This window comes from Ascochyta rabiei, chromosome 8 (assembly GCF_004011695.2).
Source record: "Ascochyta rabiei chromosome 8, complete sequence".
Lineage (NCBI taxonomy): Eukaryota > Fungi > Ascomycota > Dothideomycetes > Pleosporales > Didymellaceae > Ascochyta > Ascochyta rabiei.
The window spans coordinates 1,717,392-1,734,904 of record NC_082412.1 but is presented as its reverse complement, the minus strand read 5'-3'; the positions used below and the strand labels follow the sequence as shown (position 1 = coordinate 1,734,904).

Here is a 17,513-nt window from a genome sequence, read left to right as displayed (position 1 = left end):
ATCAACTACATTCAACAACAACGAGACCACATCTTAGCACAAGCATCTATTCCTTTTGACTTCACAGTTTCTTACACATCAATATTTGCGCGCAGCACAAAAAGCGACCAACACACCCTTCTCACAAATCGTACACACATCGTCCCCTCATCTACTTCATCTCACTACACCCCAACCCAAGAAGAAAAGTACGAACACCCGACCAAAAAAAGACGACGTTGGCAGGATTCGAACCTACGCTCCCGAAGGAACAAGATTTCTAGTCTTGCGCGATAACCACTCCGCCACAACGCCGAGGTTGAAATTTCAAACTGCTCAGACTAGGAAGCAGTCGAATGCCCTCTGCCCGAATCGAACGAGCGATCTTATCATTTGCTAACCAGGGCAACTCGCAAGAGCTGTTGGAAATACTAGTGATACGCTTTACCACTAAGCCAAGAGGGCGGTTTGTGATTGGTTGATGGGTGAGTGAAGAAATTTGTGGATTATAAAAGAATTGATCAGCGTAAGGATAGAACGTCAGTCACATCGCAAGGAGATTCGAAGCATTAATGTGGAGATACAAATTTGCTGGGACGTGGACAACGAGTGGTCAGGGTGTGAAAAATATCAATATCTGAGGTTTGAACTAGAGTATCTAGCTCATTTCTCCAACAACAATACGATATGCTTTGTCCTAGAGCACTACACCTGCATAGCCTTTTCACAATAGATGCAGCCCCTCTACAAAGCCAACAACGCGGCGCCGGCAGCAGCGCCGATAAGCGCACCGACACTGTTCCTTGTCGCTTTACCTTCGAACTGCTGCGGGCTGCCACCGCCGGTGTAGTTACCACCAGTGCCGTTGAACGTGACACTGTACTCTCCAGTCAAAGGCACAGGGCCCTGAAGCGTTTGTTGGCCATTCGCACCGAGCAGCGTGATGTTCTTGACCTGGACATCGGTGTCGTAGCCAAAGTCGCCTTTCATGCTGAATTTGCCGTTGTCGTACGTAAAGACGATCTCGCTCGTGCCGTCCTGCTCCAGACTATCGCCATCATCGAGATACAGCGTTCCGTAGGCCTGGTTGGTGGAGTTTGGCGCAATCCAGATCACAAAGTCTTGCTTGCGCAGCTCCGTGGTTGTGTTTGCTGACTCGGCACGCAGAGGTAGGATGGCGCCACCACGGATGTGCAGTGGGATGGAATCGAAGCCTACATCGGTGAGGTTAATATGTGAACCCTTGCCTTGGATCTGCTCGAGTGTCCACCAGTCGTAGAAGATGCCGTTGGGCAGGTAGATGCTGACGGAAGTGCTGTTCTCTTCCAGCACAGGCGAGACAAGAATGTCGTCGCCGTAGAAGAACTGGTACTCAATCCCGAAAGTGTTGGCGTCCTCTGGGTAGTGGAAGAACAGTGGGTTCAGTAGCGGAAGACCGGTCTCAGTCTGGCGGTGGAAGGCGGTATAGATGTAGTCGAGCAGGCGATAGCGAATAGCGATAGCATTGCTCGCTGCAGCGCGGGTTAGGGGCCAGCGGTAGAATTCTTGGGAGATGGAGGTGTCGCCTGCGTGATTCCTCATGAACGGGTAGAACGCTCCAAGGGTGGCCCAGCGAGCGCAGAGAGTCTCGGTAGTGTTACCGGCAAAACCACAGATATCGGGTCCAACCATTGGGATCTGAAAGATGGAAGCGAAGTTGAGGATTCCGCCAATACTGAAACGGTATTGCTCCCATGTGCTGACGTTATCGCCGAGCCACTTGCCTACATACTTTCCGAGGCCAACGAACTGTTCGGAGATTTAGTAAAGAATACAAGTGCAAAGTGGGCAACGTACTGTCGATCGTGTGATCAAGAAAGGACGGCGCTCTGGTCGTCGCTGCAACATAGACTCCCTCGACGCAATCGACATGAGCGAACCCCAGAAGTTGTGGGTGTCGTAGTGGTAAGATCCATCGTAGTTGCGAATATCGGTGTCCATCGTTTTGTTGCTGATGGTTCCAGCAGCGTTCTGGATCTCATACGCGGGATTGATAAGATCACGGCCTGGTAGACCAAGACGAGCGGTCGTCCCGTTGGACTGGCGTGCATGCACAGAGCGCTTGACCATTGACAGCTTTGAATTGAATTGGCGAGACTGAAGCGTGCGTTTCGTAGCGTTGGTACCAGATCCAGGTTGGAAGCCAGCAGGGAACCCAGGAATCTCACGGCCAGGTCCACCGGGGCGAACTGGCGGAGGCTCTGGGGGGTTCTTAGATTCCTCCGAGTAGGCTACAGGGTCGGGGCATGGGTATGAGCAGAAGTTGGCAGGCTCATTCATATCGTTCCAGAGTCCGTCAATGTCAACACCTTTTGCAGGATCGAAGAACTGCTCAAACTGGCTGTTCCAGTAGTCCTGGGTGTTAGGGTGGAACCAGTCAGGAAAGACAGTTGGGCCTGGCCAGACAGCGCCCTGGTAGATGGAGCCGTTTTCACGGATTTGCCATACGTTTTGCTCAACCCCTTCGTTGTAGACATCGTTATCGCCCGCCCATACAGCGGAATTGACCATAACAATGTAGTGCTGCTGGTGAGCATGCAGGTAATCAACCAGACCACGTACCAGCTCCAACGGGTAGCGTTCAGGATCTAGTGTGAACAATCGACGGAGCTCCATGTAGTCAATGTCAGTCCACATGACTTCCATTGGGATGTTGGCTTGGGTGTAGTTGGCCACGACTTCGGCAACCTCCCACACATCGCGGTAACCATACTTGCACTGATGGAAACCGAACCCCCAGTAAGGCATCATGGCAGCGGTCCCGGACAAGGCAGAGTACTGAATAGCCACCTCTTTGGGTGTTGGACCCGCCAAGAAGTACAAGTCCACAACACCGCCAAGTGCATTGTACTCGAGGAATTGACCATCAGAATCATCGATCTTAATGTCCATACCCTGAGAGCTGGCAAGGAGTACCCCGTGAGTACCTTTTTCGCCACGGTGGTCGAAGTACACAGGGTGAGATCCATAAAGGTTCGTTCCTGGAGGAGTTCCATAAGCGTCACGGTTCCACAGCTATTCATATTAGCCTCTCGCATGATCAAATTTTTCTCAAAACCAGTGACATACAGTTCGAGTGTAGTTGGTAGTGTTCAAATGGAAAGAATCAGTAGACTCGCCCAGGCCATAAATGTTGGGGGCTTCGGGCAGCTTGGTCCTGAGACGGAGATACTGCGTCTCAAATACCAAGCTTGCTGCAGAAGTATCGAAGATGGTCTCATTGGTGTCTCTGCGAGCGATTGTAAAGGAGAACGGGCTCTCCGTGTGTGAGAAAACAAGAGCTGAGCTGGCAGGATCGAAACCATCGTCACCCTGAGGTCTAGGCCAGACAGATTCCTGGATTTGGAAGACCTGCTCTGCAGAATCGTAAATCTTGACATGCAATCGACTTTCTGCGTCGATAGTCAGTAAGGGCACTACGGTTGGGGTTTACTGCAACCATACCAGTTTGGTATTCCACTTCTAGCTTCAGATCGGTCAAATCATCACCGTAGACGTTGCATGCCGTGCCTGCAAGAGCAAGATCCGCAGTGACTCTCGCGCCATTGTTCTGAATGTTGCTTGCGGTGTATCCGGGACAACTTTCAAGAGAGGAGCTCTGCCTCTTGACAAGCGATGCGGCGAAGACAGGCAACGCCGACCCCAGGAGGATGAGACCTTTGCCGATCATAGTAATGTTGCTCAGGAGCTACTCAGAGGTGTACAAGCATCATCTTTGACGGGGGCAATGTTCACTTTATACCTCACAGTCCTAGTATTGTAGCTTGATGCGGCCCGACATTGGACGCAGTTCAGAGGCACAGCAATCCCACATACCAAGACGTTAGAACTTCTCGCGAGGGACTAAGCCTCGCTCCCCGCATTTCCGGCTGTCGTGGAGGCAGACGTACATGTCTTGGCATTGCTGCAGTTAACGGTCCAAACAGGTTACATGGCGGGGTCGACGTGCGCGAATGTACAAGGTCTCGTGCTTGTAGGGCCGGACCTCTACCCGTATGGAGACGATATTTTTGTACACAGCGCGGCTTGCAGAAAATTAGGAAGGGCAGAAGTTCGATGCTTAGAGCGGATGCGTAGTCGGCATCGAGAGTGATTGCCAATTGGCTACATCTCGGTCCGTTGGAGCTCGTGATTCGTCGTGAGCCGGCCCGAGATGCACAGGTTACTAGCAGTTAACGGCGTTGCTTCCAAGAAACAAAAACGGCGGAGAGTCAGTCACGATGGGCACCAAAATCTTGCTAAGAAAAGCGGTGGAGGCTGAGCTAGAGCGGAGTCCGTGAACAGGTTTCCCGTGCATCTACTACATCTTTGCCGTACTGATACCGTCTATCATCTTGAGGTAGACAAAGTTGTTCTTCAGGTGAAGAGCCAGTGTGACGTCGGAACTCAACCTCGCACTACCTTGACACAGGTTTCATCATATGCAATTGGACTGTACGCGTGCTTTTCACTATACATGTGTACCAAACACTCTCCACTTTCTACACCTTCGCCCCACTTTTACTCATCTGCTCCCTTGCCTGCTTGAGCTTAATCGCCCTCATCTTCTTCATAACTCTCTGCTCTCTGGCCTCATCATAACCACCTCCACCGCCGGCTAGTCACGCCTGCCTCTGCACCCTCTTCCTCTGCTTCAACATGTGTGTGAACAAGACATAGCTCCCTGGCACGTAGATGGCCAGAATCGCCCACAGCACGTACGGGATCTTCTCGTCGACCAGCTTCGCAGCCGGAATAGCTTGGTAGACAAGCCAGCATTCACTTGAGATGCCGAGAGGGTACAGGATCATGAATGTGTTGTAGCGTAGGAAGGAGAGCAGGGAGGGCACGCCGAGGCCGGAGAGCGTGAAGACGAAGTAGCTGTAGCGTACGACTTCGGTAAAGGACCAGGCAAGCAGCATGGTGCTATATGCCGGGCTGTGCTGGGTCGTGGCGGGGAAGTTGTAGGCAATTCCCCATACGAGGAGGAAGCGAGATGATACTTGCATCAGGGTTGTAATGAGTGGTGCTCGTACGATGCCTGGATGACGAGCGTCAGCAATATCCTTTCTCATGTCTGTGCCTTTTCAATTCTCAGTCGGAGTATGAAGGGCCACGTACCAACAAGGCTGTGAAGCACCTCCAGCCCAGCCAGACTCTGCACAATTCTCGTGTACTGCTCAAGCTCGTTGAACACCCTTCCGCTAGCTAATCCTGCAGCGGCGCTCTGCAAGTCGTTACGACCGAAGAAGCTACCGGCTTTGCGCGCAGTTTGAACCTCATGCGCACCGATTGTGACGGTCTGGTAGAGTACGCCTGCCCATAGCGCGGCGGAGACAGCGTTGTAGGCAAGTAGATAGGTGTTCTTGACGGGCGAAGACGCAGGGCGTGCTCTGGGGGGACGCTGTTCCCGAGGAAAGTTCGGAGAAGGTTGTTTGGGCGGCATTGTGGCGGTCGATGAATGCTAGAAGGACAGACAACTGAAAGAGTAGTTGTTGTAATCGGAGGTCTGAGGTTTGGACAGACAGATTTGCTGATCGCCGAGGCTATACCTGAGCATAAGCTTTAAGCGAAGGGTCCGCCGAAATCCCCACCATGATGTAAGGATAGATTGAGCTCCAGCTCACGAAAGCAGACTCTCATCAAAACAATCATTCGCAAGTTATTTGTGGATCAATTCTTGATCTTCCCAGCACTCAGAATCTGAAATCAATCATATGCTAGTATATACGTATACGTGTCTATCGAAATACCGCATCGTTCGCCTTGTGGCCATGCCTGGGCTGATGCTCGATGAAAGCACAAGATAACTCTAAACGCCCATTTCGTGACATGCTAGCCACGTCAAGCCAGAAAGCAACTAACTGAACACCATGCTATGCAAAATGCAACAAAACTCGGAGAACTAGGTGGTATAGAATATATGTAGGGGAGTCGTTAAGACAAAAGGGAAGATACCCTAGAAAAGTTGAGAAATTCCTGGGTAAAGTATGCTTGCGCCGAGGAAATGATGGTTGGCGAAGAATGGCCAGCGCTTTCAATCTACGATATGTAGACTTGGAACATTGCCTTCGAGCTTGAGACTTTCTTGCCGCAACCCTCGACGACACATTCTTTGAAGGGCCTTGTCATCAGGGCTGGTTGCTTCTCTTTGCCCTTTGCGCTGCGCTTAATCGATCGATTCGCTGTGCATTCGCCGCAGTAGATCTGCCGTGATTGTTAGCCTTATTCTCCCAATCCAACGCTCTTCAATAAACATACATGACCGCACTGCTTCGCTATCCACACCTGCTTCTTGATGTCATCGTCCCCCTTGCACAGCTCACTGTCGCAGTTGGGACAAACAAGCACGTCGTTTTCTTCCGGGCTTCTTATGAACCCTTCTGGTGCCGGCGGAGGCGCCTCATATGTTGGCGGTGGCGGCTCCGCTCGATTCCCATCATAACCCATGTCGAAACCAACCACGCCGAAATTCAGATTGGGTGCGACGAACAGTCCAGCACCTCCGCCTGCGACGCCTATTCGGATATGACCGGCGCGACGAAGACGGGGTGGAGGTACGGGCCCGCCGCGACGCATGTTGTCCGACGCGCGCTGAATATGGGCATTGGCACGGTCGATCTCCTCGCGCAGATGTAGAAAATGGTGGTGGTGGTTGTGATGATTCCCAAGCACTGCTATGACTCGGTCTAATTCTGCGTGTTGCGCAGCGTGTTGTCGTGCCCGCCTCTCATGCTCTGAAAGCGGTTGTTCTCGGACGAATTGAACGTCGTCCCCGTCTGAGTCGTTCCGGCGAGGCGGAGGTGGTAGGTGGTGTGGTGGATCGAGCCGCCGTGCTGAGACAAACTGAATCTCTGGAGATGACGGCTCGAGAATGACTGGCTCGTCGTCCACAGCCCATGCTTCTTCTCCGTTATCCAGGTTGATGATGCCGGCCATGCCTCTTGGCAGACGAGGAATATCGTTATTTGGCAGGCGTCCTGCACCATGCGGTTGTGATTGGGCTCTATGTTCGTTGTACGCTGGTCGGTCGTTTCGGGGTTGCCAGTGATACTCCGGGGCGTCGTCCTCGGTCAGGTCGACAATGTCGCCGTCGTCGTCGTCGTCGTCGTCGTCAAGCTCCAAATGAGCATTGTATGCCGCGATGTCATCCCCGTCCTCATCCAATACTATGGGCTCATCGTCCTCGCCATCGCTGATCTCGACCAGGTGTCGCTCCCCAGCCCTGTCTTGCCCCTCAGCTCGACTCTGCCAGCCCACAGGCCTTCTCATATCGAAGCCGTCGCCTTCAAACCGTGGCACTTGTCCGGATGCCATATCTTGCGTGGGTTGTTCTGGATGTGGAAGGTGCCGCCCCCCAACACTTGGGTGTGCAGCGCCAGCAGGAGGCGGTCGATCGTCGGCTTGTGCTGTTGGCCCTCTTGAACCAGAGTGTAGTATTCGCATAACAGCGTCAGGTGTTCTCGCTCGATGCCCTGAGGCAGAGTAGTAGTCTGGCTGCGGCGAAGACTCGCGGCGGTTGGCGTGTGAGGGTTCGTGATGTCGTGGTAGCGAATGCTCGCGGGGCACCCCAAGGTGGGTAAAGGGGGTGAGGTTCTCAAAGCTCCAGGCTGGCCCTGCATTGCCCTCCATTTGGTCATGCGAGCGCTGCGAGTCTTTGTTAGCCCAAATTCGTTACCTGCGTTGCCGCCCGCTCCACTTTGTTACACACCTTCTGTCTGTGCGTATACCCAAATGGCAGATGGTTGTCCATGGCCTATGACGCAGCCGGCCGAAGAAAGTCGAGTCGTATGTTGCGGGTACGTAGAGGAGAGGCAGTGTTGCAGAGTACCGAGCCTGGAGAGCGTACGGTGGGTGAGGTGGTCGTTTGCGAACGTGATTACGTCTGAGAGGTCGCGGTGATGCCGCTCGGCAAGCGGCCAAACGCCACTTCACGGTGACCACCGATCTTCGAGACGTGTGCAACACCAACGACTCTCGAGCTTGCTGCTTGAACTGTGCTATGGTTTCTTTCGTCTATCCATCTCGATCTCTATTACTTTCTAACGTGCAGAGAATGGCACCGCAACTTCAATCACTTGTCAAAAGGGACGTGATAACGCAATTAAGATGTTCCAGGATGTGGTGCCCAACTAAATGCAAGGGTCAATCGTGTTGCATCTCTACATGTGTCGCGGCACCTCCTTTACAGTCCTATCTGAAATGATGTGCCAAACGTGAAAGCAAGTCGTTCCGCGCTTTTGGGCGTTATGCCATCCAAGACCAATCTTACATCGTCCCTTGCGATTTCTTTACTAAACGCCGCTCTTTGAGGACTCGCTTGCCGAATCATATGACAGGTCTTATCTTCCAATCCTACTGCTCGCCACTCCTTCATGCCGAGCTCAAGATGCTCAATCCACCCTCTGATGTCAGAGCAACCAAGCTTCCTGCATTCGCGCCCCAAGCAACGTCCTTGGCCGGTACGGCCTTGCGTACTGGCTCAGACCAGCTCTTTGACGATTTGGTGTACTGCTGCACCGAGATGCTGCCCGAGCCGGCAGCGGCCAGGAACTGGCCAGTGTAGTCCCACTTGACGTTCTCGACAGGGCTGCCAGCTTCAAGAACCTTGATAACATTCTGCTTCCTGATGTCCCAGACAGAAACCTGGCTCGACCCCTTCTGGGCAACCGCAAACCAAGTGCCGTTCTCAGAGAAGGAAATAGCGGCGACAGGCGCGCCGGTGTCGAGCTCAGCCATTGGAGCGCCGGTCTTGACATCAAAGATGCGGACCTTGCCGTCCGAGCTACCCACGAAGAAGAGGAGACCGTCGACGTGGAAGGAGCAGGATGTAATGTCCGCTTCAGTGTAAATTTGGGAGACGGTCTTGAATGTCGAAAGGTCGTAGTAAGCCACACGCTTATCCGCGGCTCCGGACGCCAAGATAGATCCACTGGGGTGGAGAGAGAGCGATGTAATTGCACCAGCATGCGAGCCAAGCTGCGCGATCTCGTTGCCATCTTCGAAGATCTTGACTGTCCCAGCCGCAGTGGCAACAACTGCACGCGATCCCCACCACGTTGTAGCAGTGACGGGGCTACCAGCCTTGAGCACCTGCACCACCTTCTGCTGGGACGTTGAGTAGACGCCCGCAACGCCATCTGCTCCGCCAAAAAGTGCCAAGTCGCCCGATTCATCGACAGAGACCGCGCTGCTTCCGGCGTATAGAGGCTCGCTCGAGGAGGTAACGTCGAATGTGGAAATGTCCTCGCCTGTAGCCCAGCCCTCAGGTACAGGTCGCTTTCGGCGCGTCGCAAAGAGCCTGTGTGTTGTTAGCGGTGGGTTTGGGGAGTAACGCTCGGATACTCACTGTTGCTGTGTCTCATCAACCTTGGCGACAAGCTCCTCGGGCAGCGCTTGACCATCAACCTGCATAGCATCACCGTTGCTGCCACCGCCGCTGATGGTGACGTTCGATAGCGCCTCTCGTGCCTCGTCCCGCTCGCGCGTCAACCTCGCAACCACGCGAGTCGCAGCATCGTTCTGGTAAAGCGCTGTGCTGAGCTCCTGTCGTGTCTGCGCCAGTTGCTGCTTGAGCGTGTGTGTCTCGAGTACGATGGCATCCCACTCGTTCTGGAAGGCGCTCAGGAGAGCGGGTATCGATGTGAGGTTCGGTGGACGGGGCGCAACGACTTGCGGCGATTTGAGTTCGATGAGGTCCTCGACTGCGAGGTCTTCGCCTGTTACAGGGTCGGTGTGGTTTTCGGCAATGTGAGCCTCGATCAGGCGCTTTTCGAAAACATTGCCGCTCTTGCGCGACGCAACAGCTTCTCGTGGAGCTTCTCCAGATATGGCGCAAAGCATTGTGGCGGATGTAAGGGTATTGTCGCGACTGGTGATGCGCCGAGCCTTGGAGTTGTCGCGAATTCTTAGCAAAAACGCGCTAGTGGTTGAATGGGGTAAGGCGTTCTTCTCTCATTGCTTTGCGTATGGAATCACTTCTCACGCTCCGTTACACCAGGGAAAAGGTAGAAAGCGATGCATTCATTGTCTAGAGCCCCCACTCCTTCTCTGGTCCCTTCTGCCCGTTCGTCTCGCCCACATCCAGCGCCACCAAGAATCTACTGACGCAATTGTATGCTGCAACTGTTGCTGTAATCTCCACGACCTCCTGCTCACTGAAGTGCTTCTTAAGAGTCGCGAAAACTTCGTCTGGAACACTAACATCCAGTGTCATTGCATCTGTGTACGAGAGTACAGATGCGTGGGCGGCATCGTGGATTCCTTCGTTGACCTGTCGAGGAGGTGACTGAAGAACAGCATCGACATGCTCAGTGGAGATGCCTTCAGCAGCGCGAAGTATTGGGCTATGAGCCTCCCATTCGTACCAGGCCTTGTTTAGTACGGCAACACGAGCAATAGCTGTCTCGCGGACTGATGTCGGCAGAGAGGTCTTGGTGCGGATCGCGCCTAGGAAGGAGTTCCTGTAAAGGTGTCAAACACATCCCTCTACACGGCTGCACCATAGCAGTGATAGATCAAATAACTCTGTTGTTATGGATCACTGGTGTGATTTCTGGCAGTTGGCGATCGGAAACTTCCTGACCAGATGGCCAAAGGGCTAGACTCACCACCCATCTGCAACCAGGGGAGAATGAAGCAAAGTTAGATCCAATGCAATCAAGCCCTTTTCGCCTCGACGTTGCTTGATGCGCTCCAACGCGGCCTTATCCGCCTCGTCAGTGAACTCGGGTGGATTGGGAATGTACGGGAGGCGCATAGTGATGGTGCCTGGCGGATCGGGTCTGAAGAAATGTGAACCTGATGAAATGTATCTCGAGAGGCAGCTGAGGTCTAACTCGTGGCTTTTAAGCAATGTACAAGCTGTCGTCGGCGTTACAAACGGAGCGGTTCTATACTAGTTGCATCCCACACTTGCGACGCGACCAATGAGGATGTCTCGCTAAAACCTTCACCTTAAACTGTCGATTCTTCACTGCGGCCTTCTCTCCGTCAAACACTCCGAACACTCCAAAACGCTGTTATAATGCCAGCACCACAAAAGTCTCGAGTAACGGGCATCAAAAACGCCAGAGGAAAGTCTTCCAAATTGCGGTCGACACAGGAGCAGCAGCCTAAAGTGGTAGAGGAGAAGAGCCTGGAGACAAGAATTCCACCAGAGACCCAGCAGCTTATTCTGAACCTCTTCAGAAATTCGTTCCGAGAACGCTTGGAGAGCGATGTTCAGCCATTACTGCAGGAAGTGAAGGGGCATTTGTTTGACCGGAATTTCAAAAAAGCTTTTGGCAGAGAGGATTATCTCGAGGCTTACGCAGCCAGATGGAGTCCCAGTCGTGCGTTGGGGTACTTGGGGGTGCTTTGGAGGATGAGGGAAACCCTAGGTCTGGCTGGGCATGCGCTAAATGAGAACGAAGGTGAAGCGGACAAGAGCTGGAAAGTCGTGTGTCTGGGTGGCGGTGCGGGTGCTGAGATTGCAACGTTGGGTGGACTGCAAAAGCTACTCTCTGATGAGCAACAAGAGCAAGAGGAAGAGCAAAGTTGCTCAAAGAACATGGATGTGGTTGCGGTTGACAGCGCCGACTGGACTAAAGTCGTTGAGCAGCTTTCGGAGCACATTACCACGCCCCCACCACTCTCGAAGTATGCGTCGGCTGCTGTAAAAGCTGCAAACAAACCACTTGCCGACCCATCCACTTTCAAGACAACATTTCACCAACACGACGTTCTGACAATGGATTCCAAGACCTTGTCTGCGGTGCTCGACAGTGCAGACCTGGTCACGCTCATGTTCACGCTCAACGAACTATACTCGGCCTCTGTTTCTTTAACACAGCAATTTCTGTTGAGAATGACTGAAGCTTTGAAACCTGGAGCAATGTTGTTAGTCGTTGACAGCCCGGGTAGCTACTCAACAGTCAGCCTCAACGGGGCCGACAAGAACTATCCGATGCAGTGGTTGTTAGACCACACCCTACTAGCAGACACTTCTGGCGGAAAGGCAAAAGAGGAGGTGAGGAAGTGGGAGAAGGTACAAGAGGACGATAGCAGATGGTTCAGGCTGGACGATCGACTGGAGTATCCGATTGAGCTGGAGAATATGCGCATGCAGCTTCATCTCTACCAGCGACTCTGAGCATACATGATATGTCGCTCGTACGTCTGGTCGCAGTCACTTCGGATGTGCCCTTGCACCTCTAGTACGAGAAATCAGTACGTCGAACGTGCGCGACCCCTCAGTTTTGCTCCGTCATACCACAAAACAATCGGACCAGGAACAGCAAGAAGCAGCGACGTAAACGCCATAGCGGTGTTGCTCCACCCATAACCCATAGCCCTGTACATTGTCGGTACAAACAGAGGGAACAGGAATGCCGCCAGACTCGCCGAGAACTGGGTTGCAGCCCTAACACTGCTTGTATGGTCTGAGTAGGCGTCCATGATATATGCATGCCATTCCATCCCTGACATCTGCGACCCGAACATCGCAATCAAGACACCGATATCCACCGCGGTCCAATGGACTCGATGCTCTGCTGTCCAGCCGTAGATGAACGGACCCGCTGGTGCGAGCAGTGCGCCCGGGAAGATGATAGGAAGGCGGTATTCCTGCGCCAGATCGCTGTTTGAGTGCTGTGCTTTTTCCTAAAGATAGAATCGATCGATCATAGGTGCTCCAATTTGGGCGCCCGCCAATGTGCCAAGTGCAACCGCAAGATAGTGCAGTCCACTCATCTCGACAGAAATTTGGTAATAGTTAGTCCAAAGTTCGGCGAGGCTAGTCAAGACGATGTAAAGGATACCATAGTCGAAGGCCAGATTGACACTGGCAATGATGATAATCGGATGAAAGAGAAGTAGTCGGAGCGGGCGAGTGAGCGCGCTGCCCAGGGCAGAGAGAACGGACCTATCGGCAACCATGCGCTCATGCTCGGTATAGTATCGAGTGTCTCCAGTAGTCCTGCGCAGCCGTGCAGCGCGTCGAGCTAAAATAACCGGTGCATATGTCTCCTTGAAAGCAGTCAACGACACGACGATCATGACGGCCTGGAAAATCGAAGTGACCAGAACATCCACCGCCAGGTCGTACGCCTAGCCATGAATCCCCCAATGATCGGTCCTGTCGTCGTCAGCTTCTCCTTCCCTAAGCTTTGACACGTCAACTCACCAACGGCCGCCCCCAACAGTGGAATCAGCAAATAAACTCCCAGACTCCTCCCTCTCTGCTCCGGTCTCCACACATCGCCCAACACGCCCCAGCCAACGCATAGGTACTACTCGCACCAAACCCAGCCAAGAATCTCGCTGCAATGAGTTCCTCCTTCGTCTTCGCAGACCCACACACTATGTTCCACACCAAAAACCAGACATTGCTCGCATGCAGGATCTTCTGGTGGCCATACACTTCGCTCAGCGGACCAATGACCAGCGGTCCGAACGCGGTGGCGAGGAGTAATATGGACAGCGCCATGATAGATTCAATGTGGGACATGTGCAGCTCAACAGTGACTTGCATCAAACTGTTGATGAGGACGTAGAACCCCACACTGCCCTCGAAAGTCTGGAACATGTCCCTTATGGTGCATAAATCCAACTCAGATCGATAATCAATAGGATTCGATGGCCTTGGATATCGTCGAGAGTAGACGCCACCGACTGGCGGCGATCTATGCCGCACAAGCAGAACCACAAGAGCTCCAGCGTTCGTGAGTGGTATTTGTCTCAGCTTTCTATCCGGCAAGAGCGTACAAGTCCAATAGCTCTGATCCGATTTGGAACCGCCGTACGTGGTATCGTAAGTGGCGTCCCACTTGTAGGAATCAGGTAGTTCTCTTCGTATGTCTTTCCAGGCTGTTGGCAGCCTCTTCACGATTTCGTCTAGAACGTGTGTTTCTGGACAATGAGGTTCTAGACCCGTTTGCGCGTCGAAGGAGCATTTGAAAGCTTCGGTGTGTACTCTCTCATGGGTGGAAGAGTCAAATCTCTGCGATGTGCGCTCGCTTCGTTGGGAGTTTTCAGTGTCAACGCAAACCGAGGTCTACTCACCATTGTCATCTCGACCAACACTTCGATGGGATGGTGCATAGGTTTCGTCATGGTCAAAATCAGAAGTTGAAAGTATCCGAGGGGTAGATGAGAGTTGGTTACTAGTGATAGCTTGTACATTGTGACTGGGGCCACTCTCAATATCAGACTCTGTGGCATGAGCTGGAGTGGATGCGAGCGCATTGTTACGAACTTCCGGTAGATCTTCTACACCGTCGTAGCGCTGAGGAGTGTCCCTGCGGTCACGGTGATCGTTGAAGGTGGCTACTGGTATCTGGGCTTTTGAGCCCATCATGAGCCTACTTTCTCACTATATGTATGATTTATCCAATGCTCACTGGTGGAAGACAGCTTCTGCGCTCTATATTGGCTAGTCCAAGTGAATATAGCTTGTCCCACTAGATACTGTCAGCTTTGGTAGAGCTCAGGGTGCATGTATATACAGGCATCGTAGCTGAGGTAATAGCAGTTCTGATCAATTTCACTCCAAATGCGCTGTGATCTCATTGCGAAGCAAGACGATATTGGCGTGCGCTTCGCTACTTGTTGTGTCCTCGAGGCCTGGAAAATACTCGTCAGTGTGACCCGGTACTCGTGCCTTACTTAGCCTTATCAAATGCAACGCAAGGCGAACTGGGTGCCTCGGGCTTGCGACCGAGTAAATTTCTAGTGAGACTGCGACAAAATGACAGGGTTCGAGGGCTCGCAATAAACAGTAGAGAAATGGGAGAAGTTGATAGAAACATGGAAGCTGACTTCTTCCGTGCTTCCATATGCCGAGTGTACGGGGCTGACTCAACTGTAGCAGCAAGCCTTCAAGGCGTATGCTCATTGGTGTGGCTCCAGACATAGCCAATGAGTTCGAATCTCTGACGGACGAGTTGGCTCTCAGTCGAGATGGATATTTAGCGTGGGTCACGAGAGTTACGCCAACGCCACAGATTTACATCGAGGTTTGGATTCGTCTGCAAGAGTGAAAAGTCATTGGACTTGACAAAAGGGCAAAACTGTTCCATACCCTTCCTGAAGGTGCTGATAACCCATGAGAAACCCAAGCCTTGCCATCTCGACGACTGCTAATTTACCCAGCCTTGTGTCCTGTACGGCTCATACTTTTCGACACCCTGTACTGATAAGCTATATCTTCCGAGTAAGGAGCTTCCGGAAATAACAGCTTACCTTTAGCAGCTAACGAATCACCAGTGTCTTGACCACGTTGGTATCAACATCATGCAGTCCGATCGGAAACTTGCATGCATCCGCAAAAATGCAGGATTTCACACCCTTCGGGACCTTTGTCTTACTTGAGGGAGCAGGACAACGGTGGCCGAAAATGCACTTGACATCTTGACAGCCACTGCCATTCTGACAGGGCGACATGCGTGCAACGAGGCGGAGATAAGCGATCTCGCTGCAATTCGGCTGGTGGTTGTGATTGTGCGTGCATTGCATATCGTAGGGGCACTCCTGTCTCAGAAAATGAACGTTGCACAACTTCAGCTTCTTTACTCGGTCAACTTCGGTCTTGTCGTAATCCTTGCAGGGAGGATCAATGCGCTGTCCAGCTCGGTTGCGTGCAATAACCTCGTTACGGTCAGCAGGCTCGTACGCCGACAGAGCTGTCACTGGGGGTGCTGGAGCGGCTGCTTTTGCGGCCCAGCTGTTCGTAGTCGTAGGTGCCTTCATGGCTGTGAATCCATCAGACGCAATCGTGGATGACGAAGGCGTGCGCGGCAAGCCCACAGCAGTTGCCCTAGCTGGAATGGGACTATCCATTACTTGTGGCGGGGGCGCTGGGAAGCGACCAGGAAGACCAGTCGAAACATCGTAGAATTTTTGAGCGGACGAACTCGTACCGATAGAATGGCATTGACTGCCAATGACAATGGTGTTGTTGCTCCCCATTGCAAGTTTCGAGTCTCGAAAAATGTTGGGAAACTTCTTGGTGCTGTAAGGAAGTGGTAGCAGTTCTTTCTCAAATGGCACACCTTCGAGTAAAACCACCTTGCCTACTATCTCCATCCTGTCTGAGCAATCCTCTAGTACTCGCGCGTAACCATTGTCATGGGAGCAGCCGAACAGGAGTCGGCGGCAGTGATAGTCCTGCGAGAAAATCTTGAAGTTTTCTGTCGCTCATGTCAACCGCATGTGGCTCAGCTTTGAACGTTGCAACTTACCGATGATCTTCTCGTCTGCACGATCTTTTCCTGGACCGACATCAATGAAGTCAAACGTGGTCTTCGCGCGGGTAAAGCCTTGCACGAAATTTTCGAATACTTCAACGTGGTCGATCGCCCCAGTTCTTACCAGCACCTCTGCAAGACCATGTACGTTGGCATAAATCCGGCAAATAACACGAGCCCCGAGAGGGACGTCTGTGGTCTCGTTTTCGATCCACTTATGCACGGCGGTGTTAAGTTGCGATGCAGCACGCCGACCGCCCGCTTCTCCGCTGCGAACATACTCTTCATGAAACTGACGGCATTAGCACCGTACGGTCTCTTTGAATGTACACGATACCTACAATCATACCATCACCGTCAATCAGGACCATGACAAAGGGATTTTCAGACTGTCGGTGTCAGTTGAAGCATCACATAAACCGGACCGTGATCGCAGTGAAATGCCTACCAGAGCCTGTTGATAATGCTGGACCTTGCGTTCATACATCGGCTTCTGAATCTGCCAAGCAGCTTCACCTTGGACATCGTTACTGATCTGGGAGGCTAGAATCTGATATTGCTGGCTGAGGTAATCGTATCGCGTAAGCAGTTCCTGGACTGGTCAGTGGCGGCTTCGACCACTGTTGTTACTGGGGGCACTCACGCCTATAAAGTCGTTCTTCTCCTTGTCGTTCCGTTGCAACAGCTCATAGCGCTGGTACAAGGTCGACTGCTCGGGCTCTGCCGTAATGGGCCGAGTCAAGGCATCGGAAGCTGGGGTGGGAGAATGGCCCAGGCCGGGGAGGAATGGAGCTGGCGCCATCTTCGACAGCTGAGAATAGCTAAGAGGCTGTGACCACGGACGTGAGGGAGTGTAGAGATTGTCAGCGTGAATTGCGTCGTGTGTGAGTTGGTGGGGAGAGAGAAGAAACGTGGGAAAGTGCGAGTATTTATGTCAATGTCACGGAAGCAGTTTCCAGAACCGTGGTGAAAGGAGAGGCAGGATCTGGAAAACAGTAGCTGGAAGACAGGATCCAGAAACAGGATGCTAGAAGCGAAAAACGGAAAACGATTATCTGTGGAGGTGAAAGTGATTTCGCAGGTTTTTGCTAGTGGCCGTCAAAAGGGTCTGTCTCAGACTGTACCACCATGCAAGCACACGCGGGAACGCGCATCAGTACTGGCGGTGAAAGCTCTTATTGGCAGCAAACGGGGAGCGTTCAATCGAGAGCCCAGCTGCGATGGTGATGATAACGCTCTTTGTCTGCATCCCGAGAACCCGAAGACTGTAACGGTGCACCAGAGTCGCGC

At 52.6% G+C, this 17,513-nt stretch overlaps 9 protein-coding genes and 2 non-coding genes across 11 annotated transcripts, besides 1 other annotated feature; 1 reads left to right on the top strand and 10 right to left on the bottom strand.

The window, feature by feature from the left end:
• Positions 1 to 213: 213 nt before the first annotated feature.
• Positions 214 to 294, bottom strand: EKO05_8t4. The gene has a single exon. It is a non-coding gene; the product is annotated as a tRNA-Ser (tRNA).
• A 42-nt stretch (positions 295 to 336) lies between these two features.
• On the bottom strand, positions 337 to 444 carry EKO05_8t3. The gene has a single exon. It is a non-coding gene; the product is annotated as a tRNA-Thr (tRNA).
• Positions 445 to 723: 279 nt separating this feature from the next.
• EKO05_0005537 (Alpha-glucosidase) lies at positions 724 to 3,688 on the bottom strand (the record flags this gene model as incomplete). Its single annotated transcript, XM_038940063.1, has 4 exons — positions 724 to 1,767; positions 1,816 to 3,033; positions 3,088 to 3,410; positions 3,463 to 3,688. The coding sequence occupies 4 exons, from the start codon at positions 3,686 to 3,688 to the stop codon at positions 724 to 726; spliced, it is 2,811 nt and encodes a 936-aa protein (XP_038798549.1).
• A 931-nt stretch (positions 3,689 to 4,619) lies between these two features.
• On the bottom strand, positions 4,620 to 5,443 carry EKO05_0005536 (Very-long-chain (3R)-3-hydroxyacyl-CoA dehydratase; the record flags this gene model as incomplete). Its single annotated transcript, XM_038940105.1, has 2 exons — positions 4,620 to 5,038; positions 5,119 to 5,443. The coding sequence occupies 2 exons, from the start codon at positions 5,441 to 5,443 to the stop codon at positions 4,620 to 4,622; spliced, it is 744 nt and encodes a 247-aa protein (XP_038798548.1).
• A 596-nt stretch (positions 5,444 to 6,039) lies between these two features.
• On the bottom strand, positions 6,040 to 7,750 carry EKO05_0005535 (uncharacterized protein; the record flags this gene model as incomplete). The annotated part of the gene is made up of 3 exons (XM_038940156.1): positions 6,040 to 6,204; positions 6,259 to 7,644; positions 7,709 to 7,750. 3 exons carry the CDS (start codon positions 7,748 to 7,750, stop codon positions 6,040 to 6,042), a joined length of 1,593 nt encoding a protein of 530 aa, XP_038798547.1.
• Positions 7,084 to 7,113: a tandem repeat.
• Positions 7,751 to 8,370: 620 nt separating the features above from the next.
• EKO05_0005534 (RING-type E3 ubiquitin transferase) lies at positions 8,371 to 9,840 on the bottom strand (the record flags this gene model as incomplete). Its single annotated transcript, XM_038940112.1, has 2 exons — positions 8,371 to 9,298; positions 9,347 to 9,840. The coding sequence occupies 2 exons, from the start codon at positions 9,838 to 9,840 to the stop codon at positions 8,371 to 8,373; spliced, it is 1,422 nt and encodes a 473-aa protein (XP_038798546.1).
• A 187-nt stretch (positions 9,841 to 10,027) lies between these two features.
• EKO05_0005533 (uncharacterized protein) lies at positions 10,028 to 10,756 on the bottom strand (the record flags this gene model as incomplete). The annotated part of the gene is made up of 2 exons (XM_038940028.1): positions 10,028 to 10,460; positions 10,608 to 10,756. The coding sequence occupies 2 exons, from the start codon at positions 10,754 to 10,756 to the stop codon at positions 10,028 to 10,030; spliced, it is 582 nt and encodes a 193-aa protein (XP_038798545.1).
• A 267-nt stretch (positions 10,757 to 11,023) lies between these two features.
• Positions 11,024 to 12,130, top strand: EKO05_0005532 (25S rRNA (uracil(2843)-N(3))-methyltransferase; the record flags this gene model as incomplete). The annotated part of the gene is made up of 1 exon (XM_038946016.1): positions 11,024 to 12,130. One exon carries the CDS (start codon positions 11,024 to 11,026, stop codon positions 12,128 to 12,130), a length of 1,107 nt encoding a protein of 368 aa, XP_038798544.1.
• A 509-nt stretch (positions 12,131 to 12,639) lies between these two features.
• EKO05_0005531 (uncharacterized protein) lies at positions 12,640 to 13,035 on the bottom strand (the record flags this gene model as incomplete). Its single annotated transcript, XM_059636623.1, has 1 exon — positions 12,640 to 13,035. The coding sequence occupies one exon, from the start codon at positions 13,033 to 13,035 to the stop codon at positions 12,640 to 12,642; it is 396 nt and encodes a 131-aa protein (XP_059492606.1).
• Positions 13,036 to 13,186: 151 nt separating this feature from the next.
• On the bottom strand, positions 13,187 to 14,332 carry EKO05_0005530 (uncharacterized protein; the record flags this gene model as incomplete). Its single annotated transcript, XM_059636622.1, has 2 exons — positions 13,187 to 14,032; positions 14,159 to 14,332. The coding sequence occupies 2 exons, from the start codon at positions 14,330 to 14,332 to the stop codon at positions 13,187 to 13,189; spliced, it is 1,020 nt and encodes a 339-aa protein (XP_059492605.1).
• An 896-nt stretch (positions 14,333 to 15,228) lies between these two features.
• Positions 15,229 to 17,025, bottom strand: EKO05_0005529 (uncharacterized protein; the record flags this gene model as incomplete). The annotated part of the gene is made up of 5 exons (XM_038939970.1): positions 15,229 to 16,166; positions 16,218 to 16,515; positions 16,565 to 16,612; positions 16,672 to 16,815; positions 16,867 to 17,025. The coding sequence occupies 5 exons, from the start codon at positions 17,023 to 17,025 to the stop codon at positions 15,229 to 15,231; spliced, it is 1,587 nt and encodes a 528-aa protein (XP_038798542.1).
• Positions 17,026 to 17,513: the final 488 nt, after the last annotated feature.